Genomic DNA, 17,879 nt, shown 5'->3' with positions numbered 1-17,879 from the left:
GTGACTAGTGACTGAAGGCCCTGGTGGGGAGGGACCAGCCAGCCACCCCACAGACAGTCTAAACACATGTTCTGAATGCTGGTGAAGTAGGGGCACCTGAAGTTTGTTTTAAATTTGCAGAAGCATCAAAATTTTCATCATGGCAGAAGTCACAACTTTGCTGAGTGGTCTCACATTCCTTTCTGTCTCTGTCTTGCTTTTTACTGTGACTCTGATATATGTGGCCTCAGGGCTCTGGGCCTCTAAGGACCTTCCTCTGCCCTGGGATCCCTCCTGGAGCCCAGCCAGCAGGTCCATTCTCCAAAGGACCCTTTCCTTTCCCACTGAACCGAACCAGTAGTTGCATGAACCCTGCCTGCTCTGGGCAGATTCTTAACATATTTGCCCATCAGCAGCCTCTCAGAGAGGAATGTTAAATGCTGCCGTGATGTCAAAGGGGCCCCAAGGAGAAGGGCCTGGGCCGACCTCGGCCTGTCACTCACAGGCCTGTGGAGGGTGGGAGATAAGCAAAACCAAGGTACAGGAAGAACCCGGGTCTCTGCGCTCCTCACACAGCCCAGGCCATCGTGGGGGTTGGTGCTGCCGGGAGGCTGTCAGCTGCGGAGGACAATGACCTTGCAGACACCACCGCCTGAGTGAGAACCAGGGGTCTGTGCCTCTCGTCATTCCCCACTCTTACCCTGGTCAAGCCTGCACCAGCATGTCAGGAACCTCCGAGGAGAGTCTGGGGCACTGGGGGCCGCCAGGGTTGGGCAAGGCCTGCTTAACCACCATGGACAAAAAGCTGAACATGCTGAACGAGAAGGTGGACCAGCTCCTTCACTTCCAAGGAGATGTCACAGAGAAGTTGCAGAGCGTGTGCCGAGACATGGGCCACCTGGAGCAGGGCCTGCGCAGGCTGGAGGCCTCCCGGGCACCAGGCCCAGGTGGGGCTGATGGGGCTCCCCGCGCTGACACCCAGGCCGGGTGGCCTGAGGTCCTGGAGCTGGTGAGGGCCATGCAGCAGGATGCGGCCCAGCACGGTGCCAGGCTGGAGGCCCTCTTCAGGATGGTGGCTGCGGTGGACAGGGCCATCACTTTGGTGGGGGCCACATTCCAGAAATCGAAGGTGGCGGATTTCCTCATGCAAGGGCATGTCCCCTGGAGGGGAGGCAGCCCAGGTGACAGCCCCGAGGAGGTTGGTTCCTGCTTCCCTGCCCTAGCTGGACGGGAGGCCCCGGCCCTGGTGGGAGACTGGCCAGGCAGCCAGTGTTTGGAGAGCTGGAGGCATGGTGTCCCCTTCCTGTGTGACCTGTGGATGGGGAAAAGGAGAGCCGGAACCTTAAACGGGTCATAAGTGGATTTCCAGGCAGGATACTGCCTGCTATTCTCCCCAGGGAAGGGAAGAAGCGGGGCTCTGGTCAGGACTACAGGGTCTTGGCAGCTCCAGGGAACCTAGCCGTGGGGGACACGCTGGTGGTTTGGGAGAGAGGACCACCACACTTCTCTGACACCCCCGTGACTGCCCTTCTGCTCCTTCACACATGGGATGGGACAGGTAGGAGTGGCCAGTCTCTCCTGATGGAGCCCCGCTCAGAAACCCACCCGCCACCTCCTGTTCCCAACCTTGAGCTTAGCTCCAGAGGGGGTGGACAGTGCAGCTGCCTGTGGGGAGACGAGTGTTGACAGTGACCCAGGGGGACAGCAGGCAGGAGCCGGAGCCTGGGGGTGGAGGGTGGCATTCCTGGGAGCGGCTGTTCCCAAGAGTTGCATAATCAATCCTGCAGGCTAATGGAAGCTTGGCCGCTGGGAGAAGGATATGGGGGGTGAGGTCTGCAGAGGGAACACCCTGTTTGGGGACAACTAGGGGTCAGCCACTTAACAACACTCAGACAACCTGGAGCCACCATTTCAGACCCCTGAAGTGACTTACCAGCCTCTGGCAAGAGATGAGCTGGGGTCAAAGGGGTCTGTGCTTGACTCTGTGTCAGCTGCCGAGGACAGGAGCATGCCTCCCCTCCCCGCACCAGGCCGGAGCTCCCCTGCTGCCCCTTCCCCTCCCTGCCCTGCAGCTCCTGTCAGAGCTGCCCCTCTCCCCAGCCCCTGCTGTCTCCACGGTGCCTCTCCTGAGGGCTTGGCCTGCAGGGCAGTGTGACCCTAACCAAGCCCAGCTTTAAAGAAATAAAATTATGCTGGGTGCAGTGGCTCATGCCTGTAATCCTAGTGCTTTGGGAGGCCAAGGTGGGAGGATTTCTTGAGGCCAGGAGTTTGAGACCAGCCTGGGCAACATAGTAAGACCCCGTCTCTACAAAAAATAAATTTAAAAATTTGCCAGGCATTGTGGCACATACCTGTAGTCCTAGCTACTCGGGAGGCTAAGGTGGGAGAATTGTTTGAGCCCTGGAAACGGAGGCTTTAGTGAGCTGTGTTTGTGCCAGTGCACTCCAGCCTGGGCCACAGAGTGAGGCCCTGTCTCTTAAAAAAAGAAAGAAATTTGGCCGGGCGCGGTGGCTCAAGCCTGTAATCCCAGCACTTTGGGAGGCCGAGGCGGGTGGATCACGAGGTCAGGAGATCGAGACCATCCTGGCTAACATGGTGAAACCCCGTCTCTACTAAAAATACAAAAAACTAGCCGGGCGTGGTGGCGGGCGCCTGTAGTCCCAGCTACTCGGAGGCTGAGGCAGGAGAATGGCGTGAACCTGGGAGGCGGAGCTTGCAGTGAGCCGAGATCGCGCCACTGCACTCCAGCCTGGGTGACACAGCGCGAGACTCCGTCTCAAAAAAAAAAAAAAAAAAAAAAAGAAAGAAATTTAATCTAATTATAGTCAACCCTCCATATTTGTGGGTTCTACATCTGCAGATTCAATCAAATCTCAGATCAAAATGTAGTTAGTCCTATGATGGTGTGTCCGTACTGAGCATGTACAGGTTTTTCTTTCTTGTCATTATTCTCTAAATAATAATACAGTTGTTACACGATAGTATAACAACTACTCATCTAGCATCTACATTGTATTAGGTATTATAAGTAATCTAGAGGTGATTTAAAGTGTATGGGAGGATGTGTGTAGGTTACATGCAAATACCATGACATTTTATATCAGGGACTTCAGCAGCCATAGATTTTGGTGTGGAGGGGGCCCAGGAACTGATCCCTGGCAGATACAAAGTCACGACTGTAAGTAATAAAATAGATCTAATCAATAGCGTTAACAAAATTAATATGCACATAGTAAAAAAATAATAATGTAAAGAGCATACGTCTCCTTCCTATTCCATCCCCCAGGCCCCAGAACACCAATACCCTGCCCCGCAGGCAAGCGTGGGTTCTGATTTCCTTTGAATCCTTCCAGATAGAGGCTGTGTCTACAAGCAACTTGGTATCCACAGCACCCTTTTGTTTGGTTTTGTTTTTCCCACAATCTGTCCACCAGAATTGCTTTGTTGATTTGTTTTGTTTTTGAGACGGAGCTTCACTCTGTCACCCAGGCTGGAGTACAATGGTGTGATCTTGACTCACTGCAACCTCCGCCTCCTGGGTTCAAGCGATTCTCCTGTCTCAGCCTCCTGAGTAGCTGGGATTACAGATGCCCACCACCATGCCTGGCCAATTTTTTTGTATTTTTAGTAGAGATGGGGTTTCACCATATTGGCCAGCCTGGTCTCGAACTTCTGACCTCAAGTGATCTGCCTGCTTCGGGCTCCCGAAGTGCTGGGATTACAGGTGTGAGCCACCGCTCCTGGCAGAATTGTTTTATTTTAATTTAAATGTTATTCACATTGTCCTGGCCCTGATTTCTAATTTTTTACTTAATATATTTTGGGCATTGATTGATGTTTATATTGTTATGAATATATTCCGAGTACTCCCTTTGGGGGGCTGTGTGTTCAGTTGTTAACCAGCCCAGATCCTCGTTTGTTTCTATTGTTTCTCATTTTTGGCAACTATACATAATGATGCAGTGAATATCCATAGATGTATGTCACTGAACACAAGTGTGAGTTTATCTGCATGATACACTCCCACAGTGGAAATGCCAAGCCAAATGGTAAATTGATACGGATAAAGGCAAATCAGCCTTCAAAGAAGTTACTCCAAATCAGTCTCCTACCATCAAGGTGTGGGAATGCCTTTGATTCTTTGCCTTTCTGATGAATGAAAATGGGAAATTATTGTGCTTTTTTTTTTTCTCTTTTCCCCACCCACTTCTCCCTTCGGATTATTTTAAGGAAATCTGAGATGTTGGATCATTTCTTTCATAAACGTTTTAGCATTTATAGCAAAAAGATAAGGGCTCTTTTAGAAAAACATAATCTTGATACTGTCATCACACCTAATAAAGTGAATAGCTTTATTTATTTATTTTTATTTAGAGACAGGGTCTCACTACGTTGCCCAGGCTGGTCTTGAACTCCTGGGCTCAAGCGATCCTCCTGCCTCAGCCTCCCGAAGTGTTGGGATTATAGGCACAAGCCACTGCACTGGGCCGAATGATAACTTTTTAGTATTACTGAAGTTCGGTGTTCTAATTTCCCTGATTATCTTATACTTTAAAAATATTTTAGGCTGGGCGAGGTGGTTCAAGCTTGTAATCCCAGCACTTTGGGAGGCTGAGGCAGGGGATCATCTGAGGTCAGGAGTTCGAGACCAGCCTGGCCAACGTGCTGAAACCCTGTCTCTAATAGAAATACAAAAATTAGCTGGGCATGGTGGTACATGCCTGTAATGTCAGCTACTCAGGAGGCTGAGGCAGGAGAATTGCTTGAACCCAGGAGGTTGGAGGTTGCAGTGAGCCAAGATTGCACCACCATACTCCAGCCTGGGCAACAAAACCAAAAACTCCATCTTAAAAAAAAAAAACCAACTGGGTGTGTTGGCTCACACCTGTAATCCCAGCACTTTGGGAGGCCAAGGTGGGCAGATCACAAGGTCAGGAGTTCGAGACTAGCCTGGCCAATATGGTGAACCCCCCCCCCCCGTCTCTACTAAAAATGCAAAAATTAGCTGGGCGTGGTGGCGGGCGCCTGTAGTCCCAGCTACCCGGGAGGCTGAGGCAGAAGAATCACTTGAACCCAGGAGGCAGAGGTTACAGTGAGCCGAGATCGCACCACTGCACTCCAGCCTGGGCGACAGAGTAAGGCTCTGTCTCACACACACACAAAAATAAATAAATAAAATAAAAATTTACAGTTTATTTGTATCAGACCCAAATAAGACCATTATTTTTATGTCTCTTAAAGCTAACCTTTTGAACTTATGAAAAAATTTTAGGTTTTTATTATGGAAAATTTCAAATATAACCCAAACTAGACTAATATGTCTTATAGTTTTGATTTATATTTATTTTGCTAGAAGACTGAACATCACTCACAGGTTTGAAACCTTTTGTATTTTCTGTGAACTGCCTGCTCATATCTTTTCCCCCTCTTTCCTATTTTGTTTTTTTGCCTTTTTCTTATTGATTTGTAAGAGTGCTTCATGTAGTAATGAAATTAGCTGTTACATATGTTGCATGAAGGCATTTCTGGGTAAGGGAAGTCACAGAACTTCCTACTTTTTGAGTTCTTGTGCCATTTCCCGTCTGTCCTGCTCCACTGGAACTTGCTAAATCTCTCCTCTGGCCCTGGCGTTTAATAAACATATCAGGAATGTCTTTAGGTTTGGTCCAGTCTCCCCATCAGGCTGTCGGCTGCTGATTGGCCCATGACAGGAAACCTCTGCTTCCCTCCATGTTGTGAGGCCAGGGCAGGTCTTGCAGGAAGGGCTCAGAGAATGAGCGATGAACTGAGACACAGCCACGGCTGCTAAACACATCGTCAGTGCTGAATGCTGTGCATTATGGAGGCTTCTTGGGGACTGAGTTTCCTGGGAGAGTGGAGCATGGCAACCGTCTTTGGAATGGAATTAAATCCTAGCACTGGCAGTTAAATTTGAAAATTGTGCCAGGACTTTGTGAAGGTCCTCCTGAGATCTTCAGAAGTCCCCAGCGGCACTTCATCTGGTTCCAGCAGTGAATTTGATGATACCTGGAAGCCAGGTGTGCTCTTCTGGAAAACAGCCCCGGGCATATGTGTTCAGAGGCACCAGTCCTCTAGAATGGTGTGTGAGGAAGCACAGAAACAGCAGGGACTAGAAGGCTGAGCCCTGAAGACAGAACCCAGCTGGGGGTGGGGGGTGCACATGCATGGGCCTGCCTACCCTAAAAAGGGGGGAAGCAGAGGACAGTTTGAACCCAACAAGGTCTGCCAAAGGACAGTCTGTCCAAGTCCCTTTCTGCCAGTGGGTGAAAGAGGAGGAGGTCTATTTCATGCCTCCAGTCCCCCTAGCTCTGGGGGCGGCAGGACAGAGTCTGCAGAAGGATAAGGGGGAGCTGTCTGCCGAGCAGGGGATCTGGGCCACATTGATGACTCTTGTGATCCTGGTGACAGTGGCAGCGAGCAGTTTTGATGAAGTGCCTCCCCCACGCCAGGTGCTGGGCTGTGTGTTCTCCATGTGCTATGTCCTTACTGTTCAGAGGTCAAAGCTTGGTGTCCTGGAATCGCAAAGTAATGAGCAGGTAGTAATTTAGAGTAGTGGGCATGGTGTAGACGAACAGTGGAACCAACACCTTAGGGTTGGGGAGACATTTGGAACAGCTGTAGTGCGCTGCTTAGAGGAGACTGCCCTAGCCGAGTTTTGCCATCTTGGCCTAGAGTTGCCAGATCTTCAGGTTTTTTTCTGTGTGTGTGTGTGTTTTTTTTTTTTGACAAGAGTCTTACTCTGTCCCCCAGGCTGGAGTGCAGCAGTGTGATCTGGGCTTACTGCAACCTCCGCCTTCCGGGTTCAAGTGATTCTCCCTGCCTCAGCCTCCCGAGTAGCTGGGATTACAGGTGCCTGTCACCATGCCTGGCTAATTTTTGTATTTTTGTAGAGACAGGGTTTCATCTCACCATGTTGGCCAGGCTGATCTTGAACTCCTGACCCCAGGTGATCCACCCTCCTCAGCCTCCCAAAGTGCTGGGATTATAGGTGTGAGCTACCATGCCCGGCCATCCTCAGATTTTTTAAGAAAAGCTGGGAACTTAGATTTTTTTTTTTTTCTAGAGAGTTTTATTAAGGTTTAGTAACTACGTAATAATTATAATGGTATAATTTACATGTAATAAACTGCACATACTCACAAACTATGCACATTTCAAATATATAGCTCCACAAATGTTTCTATCCATGTCACCACCACCACAGTAAAAATGGGAAACAATTCTGTCACCCCAAAAGGGATCCTAACTGTAAAAATCTCATAGATTTTAAAAGTTGGGAACAAATTGAAAAATTTCAACCTGGGTAACAAAGTGAGTACCTTGTCTCTATAAAACAACGTCAACCAACAATTAGCTGGAGGTGGCAGCACGTGCCTGTAGTCCCAGCTGCTCGTGAGGCTGAGGTGAGAGGATCACTGGATCACTTAATCCTGGAAGGTTGAGGCTGCAGTGAACTGGGATCCAAACACTGCACTCCAGCCTGGAAAACAGAGCGAGACCCTGTCTCAAAAAAAAAAAAAAAAAAAAAACCCAAGCCCAACAAAATATGTCCTGAGCTGTTTTTGGCCTCTGGGCTTCTAATTAAGGGCTTCTGTGGCAAGGCAGGGGAAGGCCCTGGCTGGGCCCCCAGGCGTAAGGCACTCACTGATACAGGGGCTTCTCTTGCCTTGGCCACAGAAGCCCCAAGACTGGTGAGTGCTTTACACCTCGGGGGCAAGCAAGGCTCTGGGCTGTGGCTGGCACTGCTGCTGTAACATGTGCCAGAATTCATCTTAGGGACTTCATCAAAGGGTGCAAACCCCAGAAGCACCGTGCTCTTGCATGAGGACCCAGCAAGAGGTCAGACCATCTGGAAATACTTGCTTAAGTATGGACTAGCTGAGCATACTGAGGGCTCTGGGCTGTTTTATGGGTGAAAGCATGGGCAGGCCAGACACTGGTCTGGTGTGGACCATTTGGATTTAAGGAAAAGCTGCTGAGAGCTTCTCTGGGTCAGTGTCCTTACACTGGGCTCATTTAACATTGATAGCTCTTGGTTCCTGGCAGGACAAAATCAGCAGAGCTATTGAGCACCCACTATGTGCTGGGCACACTTCTAGGACATTTGCACATTACTCCCAAATCTTCCCACTGACTCTACAAGGCCGATAATGTGATTATCCCCATTTTACAGATGAGGAAAGTGAGATGCAGAGAATTTAAGGATCTTGACCAAGTGGTGAAGGTGGGGTTCAAACCCAGCATGGCTGGCTCCAGAGTCCATGCCCCTGGCTACACTGCTACACTGTAAAGAGGTGGCCATGGGATCCCCCAACCCAGCTCCCAGGCACACATTACTAATTGACCTTGGCACTGTTTCCCCCAAGCAGGGATTTGACTTCAGAATTCAGCCGAAACCAATGCTGTAGTAGCCATGATCAATTGATCTGGGTTGGCATATTAAGATTATTTTTCATCTCTGGCCAGGCATGGTAGCTCACACCTGTAATCCCAGCACTTTGGGAGGCCTAGGGGGGAGGGTAGCTTAAGTCCGGGAGCTCGAGACAAGCCTGGCCAACATGGTGAAACCCTGTCTCTACTAAAAATACAAAAATTAGCCGGGCATGGTGATGCATGCCTGTAATCCCAGCTACTCGGGAGGCTGAGCTGGGAGGGTCTTTTGAACCTGGGAGGCAGAGGTTGCAGTGAGCTGAGATTGTGCCTCTGCATTGCAGCCTGGATGACAGAGCAAGACCTTGTCTCAAAAAAAAAAAAAAAAAATATATATATATATATACACACACACACACACACACACACACACACATATATATATTTAAATGATTATTTTCCATCTCTAGTCTTAAGTCCTTTGGGGTCCAGCCTATTTTGAACCCTGTATCAGGAGCTGGGTTCATCCCTTATGGGGAATATGGTGAAGCCCTGGAAAGGAAGTGGTTCTTGGTGTGAAGCTGGGTGCCTCCTCTTTTAAATTTTATGACATTGGGAAGGCCTCAGTGTCCTTCTCTCTAAAGTGGTAACTGCAGTGTCTACCCTCCAATGTTACTGTGATACTGTTTGAAATAACCTAAATGCCCTTACCTTAAGCACGCGGGAGGTGCTCAGCAAATGTCTGTGGCCTGAAAGGCAATATTGATGATAATGATGACATTTTTTTATGGTTGTTATTTTAGAACAAAGAGCAAGTGGAAGAAGAAGGAGCAAAACCAAAGCATGTGCTGAGCGCCAGTGGGGTGCAGTCTGATGCCAGGGAGCCTGGGGAAGGTGAGTGGGACCCCATTTGCTTTATCTGACATTGCAGACACAACAGCTTCAGAATAAAGTCCCCAATGACATGGCCCACAGTATGATTCCTGGGCAACTGTCAAAGCTTCTTTTTGTTTGTTTGTTTTTGCAGGGTTTTTTTGTCATATATATCCCACCAGAGACACATAGTCAATTGCTATGTTTCAAAACCACTTGGAATACGGTTGACCCTTGAACAACTCGGGGTTGGGGAACTGACTTTCTGCACAGTTGAAAATTCAAGTATAATTTTTGACTTTTCCAAAATGTAACTACTGATAGCCTTCTGTTGACTGAAAGTCTTGCTGATAACATAAATAAGCGATTAACACATGCTCGTAATGTTTTATGTGTTAAATATGGTATTCTTACAATAGAGTAAGCTAGAGAAAAGAAAATGTTATTATGATTATCACAAGGAAGATAAAATATATTCCCTATTCATTCCGTGGAAGTGGGTCTTCATTCTTGTCATTTTCACATTGAGTAGGCTGACGAGGACAGGGAAGGTGAGAGGTTTGTTTCACTGTCTTGGTGGCAGAGGAGGAAGAAAATCTGCATCTAAGTGAACTTACGCAGTTCAAACCTGTGTTGCTCAAGGGCCAGCTGTAGTACCTTTCTGTGCAGGCGATGCCACCAACTTGGTACTCAAATGCTTTAAATGTTTATGGATTACTTTGTTAACCTTTAATTTTCTTGTATAATTTTGCATGATATTTACATGGTTCCAAAGTCAAATAGACAAAACAGTGTGTATTAAGAGAAGTCTAGAGGCCAGATGCAATGGTTCCTTCCTGTAATCCCAGCAATTTGGGAGGCCAAGGCAGGAGTATCACTTGAGCCCAGGAGTTTGAGACGAGCCTGGGCAACATAGTGAGACTCCATCACTATGAATTTTTTTTTTTTTTTTTTTGCTTAAAAATAAGAGGCCGGGCACGGTGGCTCACACCTGTAATCCCAGCACTTTGGGAGGCTTAGGTGGGCGGATCACCTGAGGTTAGGAGTTTGAGACCAGACTGGCCAACATGGTGAAACACTGTTTCTACTAAAAATACAAAAATTAGCAAGCATGGTGACATGTGCCTGTAATCCCAGCTACTTGGGAGGCTGAGGCAGGAGAATCGCTTGAACCAGGGAGGTAGAGGCTGCAGTGAGCCGAGATCACGCTACTGCACTCTAGCCTGGGTGACAAGAGCAAGACTCTGTCTCAAAAAAATAAATAAATAAAAGAGAAGTCTATCTTCTACCTTTGTTCTCTGCACCCCGCTTCCTCCCCTGATATGTAAGTAACCATTTAAAAAGCTTTTGTCTTTTCTTTCCCTTGAGGTCTAGTCTACCTAGACAACATGGTCAGTGGTTATGTGCACACGTGCACACATGCACGCTCACACATGCTGCCTTCTTAGAGAAACAGGACCCCAGACACACCGTTCTCCACCTGGCTTTCTTTCACTTACAGTATATCCAGAGATCACTCCATAGTTGCGCTTAAAGATGGTTTTTTTGAGACAAGATCTCACTCTGTTGCCCAGGCTGGAGTGCAAGTGGCGTGAACATGGCTCACTGCAACCTCTATCTACTGTGCTCAATCAATCCTCCTGCCTCAGCCTCCAAAGTAGCTCAGATTGCAGGCATGTGCGACCATGCCCAACTCATTTAAAAATTTTTATTTTTAGTAGAGACAAGCTTTCACTGTGTTGCCCAGGCTTCCATAGAGATATTAATTTCTTCTTTTTCACGACTGTGCCACACTCCTTGTTGGATGCTTCATGGTTTAGTCAACCAGCCCCTTTCATTTGGGTTGTTTCCAGTCTTTGGCTGTTGTAAACCTGAGCACTGAATGGCCTTGTACAGATTCCTCGCAGTATCTTTGCGGCAGACTCCTCCACATGGGAGTGCGTTTTTGTCCTGCCTGTTTTCCTGTAGAGAGCCAGAAGGTGGACGTGCTGGAGGGGACAGTGGAGAGGCTGCCCCCCATCAGAGCTTCGGGGCTGGGAGCTGACCCCACCCAGGCATGGGCCTCACCAGGCCAGGGAGATGGTGTTCCTGGCCCAGCCCAGGCATTCCCTGGCCACCTGCCCCTGCCCACAAAGGTGGAAGCCAAGCCTCCTGAGACACCCAGCGAGAGCCCCAGGACTGGCCTGGAATTGGCTCCAGCACCCGGCAGGGTCAATGTGGTCTCCCCGAGCCTGGAGGTTGCACCAGGTGCAGGACAAGGAGCATCATCCAGCAGGCCTGACCCTTGGCCCTTAGAGGAAGGCACGAGGTTGACTCCAGGGCCTGGCCCCCAGTGCCCAGGGCCTCCAGGGCTGCCATCCCGGGCCAGGGCAGCCCACAGTGGTGGAGAAACACCTCCAAGGTAAGGGGAGCTCTTCCAGGCTGGGCGAGGGAGGGGATGGACTGCGGCGCCTCGCTGGAGCTCGGCTGTGGGCAGCATCCACTGCATCCATGTTCCTGGGCTGTTCTTGCAAGGGGAATGGGAAGGAGGCCTGGGCCTCTGGGAGCTTAGAGTGCCGCTGCTCACCGGCTGCCCACTAGAAGTACCTGGGGGTAGTTTGGAAAATAAAGATGCCTGGAGATGTGGATTGAATTGGTCTGGAGTGAGTTTCAGGAATTAGATTTTTTTTATATGCTCCCCAGGTGGTTCTAATGGAGAGCAGGGTTGAGAATCACTAGCTCTAAGATCAGTACTAACAGTAGCTAAAAGATGGGGCTCACGGAGCACCTGCCCCGGGCTAGCCATTGGCTGGGCATTTCACCGGCTTCCCCTTTTATTCTCAAGCCGTCCGCAGGAGATGAATGTGGTTGTCATCCCCATTTCATTGATGAGAATACTTAGGCTCCAAGTGCCCAGGGCCCCACAGCTAGGAATTCATAGAGTTGGGATCTGAATCCGCGTTACCGGATTCCGAAACCTGTGCCCCAATCACTGCACCATCCTGCTTCCTCAAGTCGACATTTAATTAAGTTCTAAATAATACGGTGAGGCAAGAAGGACAGGAACCTCAGGAATGTGAGACGGGTGCAGGCTGAGTCAGCCCCAGGGGCTTTCGGGAGGCTCATGCCGAGGCCCTGGAGGCGGAGTCGGAGTCGTGGCAGCTGTCTTGGCCCTAGAACGCAGCCTGAGGACCTGCTCTGGCAGACGTGTGTAGCAGAGTGAAGAACCTGCAGACTCCCATGCCGTCCCCAGCATGTCCTGGTCCCCAGGGCGGCCCTGCTGAAGGGTGCTGTGCCCCCGGGCTTTTCTCGGAGGGACCTGGTGTTTCCTAGCATATTCTGTGCCTGCCAAGGGTGGCCCTGACCTGTCATGGAGAACCCAGGCCTGGCTCAGGGAGTGGATCTGGTGTCTGTGTTTGCTGTGGTGACAGGCAGAGAAGCCCAGATCATTTGTCAGACTTGGTTCTAGGAGGAAATGGGAGCCTCCCAGGGGGCCTCACAGGCTGGAGGAAGGGGTTCCTGGCAGGCATCCCGGGATTGGAACCAGGACACTAAATGTGGAATCTGGGGCTGCGGGTGAACTGTCTATGAAGTTGTTATGGGCCTCAAAAGTTCTCTATCTCAGGTTCAACCCTTGGCTGAATTCAGGCCCAGCAGACCTGCAGCAGCCTCAGGAAGTGAGGAGATCACTATCTGCCCTTCCTCACCTCCGACCTGGGTGCATTTTGAGGAAAATAGGTTGGAAGTATCAGCTCTGATGGGTCGTGATCGCCTGTGCAGAGGATCCTGCCAGGCGCTGTGGCTCACGCCTTGATCCCAGCACTGTGAGAGGCCGAGGCGGGAGGATCGCTTGAGCCCAGGAGCTTGAGGCCAGCCTGGGCAACAAAGCAAGACCCCATCTCTACAAAAATTAGCTGGGCTGCCATGGGCATGATGGCGGGCACCTGTAATCCATGCATGCTACTGGGGAGGTTGAGGTGGGAGGATCACTTGAGCCCAGGAGGTTGAGGCTCTAGCTAGTTATGATCACACCATTGCACTGCGGCCTGGGAGACAAAGTGAGACCCTATTTCAGACAAACAACAACAACAAACAAACCCAGAGGATCCTGAGGCCATGCCTACTGAGGCACTGAGCTGGAACTGGTCAGCACTGCCTGCATGGGTCTGCCACCCGGCAGGTGGACAGCTTTGGGTACTCAAAGTGGCAGGAGCTGCTTGGAAGTGCCTTTAGGGGCTTCACTCAATGGCCCTGGAAGTGAAGACCCAAAGGGAAATCATGATTGCTGGCCTTCTCAGCTGACTGTTGACTAGCAGCAGTTTCCTGTGTCCCTTGGTCTGGCAGGAGGCCTGAGTTAGATTTGGAGTGGCTTGGCGTGGATGCCACACTTCCCCTCCTACCTATCATTACTGAACCATGCCCAGTCCCAAGGCACAGTGATGGAAGGATTTCTACCTCTCATCCAATGAGTCACACGCACCTAGGGACAGGTGTATCAGAGAGGTCCAGCCACTGAGAAACGGGGACGGGGCCTTCAGCTGCTGGAGAAAGCCTTCACTGTTTTCTTTTTAAAAATTGGGATAAAAACTGGCCAGGCACAGTGGCTCACACTTGTAATCCCAGAACGTTGGGAGGCCGAGGTGGACAGATCACCTGAGGTCAAGAGTTCAAGATCAGCCTGCCCAACATGGTGAAACCCTGTCTCTACTAAAAATACACAAATTAGCTGGGCATGGTGGCAGGTGCCTGTAATCCTAGCTACGCAGGAGGCTAAGGCAGGAAAATCGCTTGAACCTGGGAGGCAGAGGTTGCAGTGAGCCGAGATCGTGCCATTGTACTCCAGCCTGGGGGACAAGAGTGAGACTTTGTCACAAATAAATAAATAAATAAATAGGGATAAAAACCACATAATGTAAAATTTAACATCTTAGCGCCCCCCTCCTTTTTTTTGAGACAGGGTGTCACTCTGTCACCGGGGCTGGAGTGCAGTGGTGCTATCTCAGCTCACTTCAGCCTCCACTTCTCGGGCTCAAGAGATCCTCCCGCCTCAGCCTTCAGTGTAGCTGGGATTACAGGCATGTCCCACCATGGCTGGTTAATTTTTTTTTTTTTTTGTAGAGACGGATTCCACTATGTTGCTCAGGCTGGTCTCGAACTCCTGGCCTCAAGTGATCTTCCTGCCTCAGCCTCCCAAACTGCTGGGATTACAAGTGTGAGCCACAGTGCCCAGCCCCATCTTAACCTTTTAAAAGTGTACACAGTAGTGTTAAGTATATTCACGTTGTTGTGAGACAGATCTCCAGGACGTTTTCATCTAGCAAAACTGAGATTCATCATCCACTAAATAATATCTCCTGCTCCTAGCCCTTGACAGCCACCATTGTACTTTCTGTCTCTGTGAATCTGAGACACAGATTTTTGAGGGTCCTCATATCAGTGGAATCATACGGGATTTGTCTTTTTTTTTTTTTGAGATAGAGTCTCACTCTGTCACCCAGGCTGGAGTGCAGTGGCGTGATCTCAGCTCACCGCAAACTCCACCTCCCGGGTTCAAGCGATTCGCGATTCTCCTGCCTCAGCCTCCCAAGTAGCTGGGACTACAGGCATGTGCCACAGCACCCGGCTAATTTTTGTATTTTTAGTAGAGATGGGCTTTCTTCATGTTGGCCAGTCTGGTATCAAACTCCTGACCTCAGGTGATCCATCCTCCTTGGCCTCCCAAAGCGCTGGGATTACAGATGTGAGCCACCACACCTGGCCACAGGATTTGTCTTTTTGTGCCTGGCTCATTTCACTGAGCACAGTGTCCTCAGGGTCCATCAGTGCTGTAGCACGTGTCAGAACGTCCCTCTTTTCTAAGACTGAATAGTATTCTGTGCTATATAACGCAGACACCACCTGTGCATTATCTGTCACTGGGCCTTTGGGTTGCTTCCACCTTTTGACTGTTGTGGATAATGCTGCTACCGTTATGAGGGTACAGATGTCTCTTGGAGACCCTGCTTTGGATTCTCTCGGATATATACCCAGAAGTGGAGTTGCTGAAACATACGGTAATCCTACTTTTAATTTCTGAAGAGCCTCCAGTTTTCCACAGCAGTTGCACCATTTTAGGCCTTTCGAACCCCTGCATTTGTGCCTTCCTCTCTTGGTTGACTCTTGGTACATCTGTAAGGTGTCACTGTCCCTGATGACAAAAGAGGGAACTGAGGCCAGACTTATCCAAAGCTGTCCAGCAACCTGCTGGCAGAGCTAAGCCCAGAATCAAGGCCACCTGCATCCCTGCTGAGACTCAGTCCCCGCCAGACACTGTCACCCTCACCCCCCAACACACATAGACCCCATGCTGTGGGACTGTGGCCCAGCAAAAAGAAGCCCCACCGAGAGGCAGCCAGAGTTGGGGAGACTCAGAGAGGGAGGGTCTGGATTCCCGGGTGACGTGACTGGCAGGATCAGGGTCTTTCCTTCTGGAGGTCGGGGTTCAGAGGGCCTGTCCCACCTCCAACTGGGCTCACAAACCTTAGTATTGCAAGGCCTGGGTAGTGAAAATGAGTGAAGTGAGCTGGGGCATCGCCAGGGTGTGCAGGGCCTGTGCTGAGGTGGAAGGCTGTTCTTCAACCACGTGGGCACGTGGGCCCAGCACAGCTAGCTCTTCTGTTTGTTCAAGATGAACAGAAAGTCTAGTCTTTTATGAGAATTGCCTGATATTTTATTTTATTTTATTTTATTTTTTGAGACAGGTTCTCTCACTCTGTTGCCCAGGCTGGAGTGCAGTGGTATGATCATAGCTCACTGTAGCCTCCATCTCCTGGGTTTAAGCAATCCTCCTCCCTCAGCCTGAGTATCTGGGACCACCACTCCTGGCTAAGTTTTTTAAAATTATTTTTTGTAAAGATGGAGTCTTGCTATGTTGCCCAGGCTGGTCTCAAACTCCTGGCCTCAAGGGATCCTCCCATGTTGGCCTCCCAAAGTACTGGGATTACAGGTGTGAGCCACTGTGCCCAACTGAAATTGACTGATTTTAAACAAATACTTCTGAACTGGGGCTTCCAGTGTGACGTTTGACTTGGTTTCTCCTTCTCTTCATTTAAGTGAAAGGGGAACAGGGCCCGGGGAAGGTAGAGGGACCTGGGCCTACCTCCTACAGGCCTCAGTTCTCCTGGGGCAGAAACAGGTTCTTGGGGGTGTATGGTCCTCACCCCTGTCCACCGTCAAGCTTCCCGGGACCCTCATCCAGTGGGATCCTGAGAGCTGATGGCACCAACTGCCACTGAAGCCAGCTCCTGCCCTGGTGTCCTGTCTAGCAGGGCCTCAGGGCCATTGTCAATGATGGCAGCAGTGGGCATTGGAACCCACATCTGTTCTGACTCCGGAGTCCTTGCCTCTAACCTCAGCACCGTGTTTCTCTCTGCCCCAGGATCTCCATCCACATGCAAGAGATGGATACTCCTGGGGAGATGCTGGTGACACGCAGGGGCAGCCTTGGACCCAGCCCCGCCACAGAGGCTCCAGCAGCTGCCCAGCCAGGCGAGCAGGGCCCACCTGGGACTGGGCGCTGCCTCCAAGCCCCTGGGACGGAGCCCAGAGAACAGACCCCTGAAGGAGCCAGAGAGCTCTCCCCACTGCAGGAGAGCAGCAGCCCCAGGGGAGCGAAGTCAGAGGAGGATCAAAGGGCTGGGGTCGAGCCTAGCACGAGACCAAGCTTGGCCAGGAGGGACGACGATGACCACGCAGTTGGGGCCCTGGGCCTGCAGCAGGGCAAAGGCCCCGGAGCAGGAAACCCTGAGCCTGAGCAGGACTGTGCAGCCAGGGCTCCAGGGAGAGCCGAAGCAGTAAGGAGGATGCCCCCAGGCGTCGAGGCTGGCAGCGTGGTTCTGGGTAAGTGGGGCTGTTGGCTGGTTAGACATGAGCCCTGAGGGGAGGGAGTTTAGAGCCCCTACTCCTGGGGAGTCTTCCTGAAACTTCCAGGGGTAGATCATATGAGTCTGGGAGCGTCCAAGAGTCGGGAACATCTCCAGGTACGTCCTGGGGCTGGAGACCAAGGCACAGAGATGTGGGGCCTGAACTTGGGCTGGCTGCAGGGGTAAGGGAGAGGGGACATGTGTGGCCCTCCTGGGTACATTTCCCTTTTTTGGAGACAGGGTCTTGCTCTGTTGCCCAGGCTGGAGTCCAGTGGCACGATCATAGTTCCCTGCAGGCTTGACCTGGGTTCAAGTGATCCTCCAGCCTCGGCCTCCCAGAGCTTTGGGATTGCAGGCATGAGCCGCTGTGGCTGGCCACTGGGGAGGTTTCTTACCACCACCTGCCTGCCTGCGCTTGCCTCCATGAGTCTCATTTTGGAGAGAGAGAGAGAAGGCTTCTGTTAAAAAGCGAAGACATGAATTGGAGTATGTGACCACTGTCAGCCATTCCCACCCACCCAGGCTAGTGACCCAGGGTGTGTTCTTGTGACCTAAAAGCCCTCAACCCCTCCAGCCCTAGGGTCACACCCTCTTGGTCTGAGAATTGTCCACGGACCGCTCTCAGAGTTCCCGGTAGTCGGAGAGCAGACAGAGTGCTCCCATGGCGAGCCCTGAACAAACAAACGCCAGCCGAGCCGACTTCCTTCCAGCCCTTGGTGCACAACCGGTTCACACCACTGCACTTGCTGTGTGTTC

At 50.7% G+C, this 17,879-nt stretch overlaps 1 protein-coding gene across 2 annotated transcripts in view; it reads left to right on the top strand.

Annotated features, from left to right (window-relative positions):
- The window catches only part of MYLK3 (myosin light chain kinase 3), a 56,880-nt gene that overhangs the window by 14,752 nt on the left and 24,249 nt on the right, over positions 1-17,879 (top strand). The window contains exons 1-4 of one of the 2 annotated variants that reach the window (XM_025370880.1): positions 585-1,177; positions 9,174-9,264; positions 11,212-11,644; positions 16,640-17,100. In XM_025370880.1, the coding sequence (XP_025226665.1) occupies positions 701-1,177; positions 9,174-9,264; positions 11,212-11,644; positions 16,640-17,100 (1,462 nt within the window). In that variant the 5' untranslated portion in view covers positions 585-700. Of the gene's footprint in view, positions 1-584; positions 1,178-9,173; positions 9,265-11,211; positions 11,645-16,639; positions 17,101-17,879 lie in introns of those variants that run through there. The other variant, XM_025370882.1, reaches the window with a different exon arrangement.

The sequence above is a fragment of the Theropithecus gelada genome, chromosome 20, assembly GCF_003255815.1.
Source record: "Theropithecus gelada isolate Dixy chromosome 20, Tgel_1.0, whole genome shotgun sequence".
Taxonomy (NCBI): Eukaryota; Metazoa; Chordata; class Mammalia; order Primates; family Cercopithecidae; genus Theropithecus; species Theropithecus gelada.
Note: the sequence above shows the minus strand (reverse complement) of the source record. Positions and strands in the feature narration are given on the sequence as shown.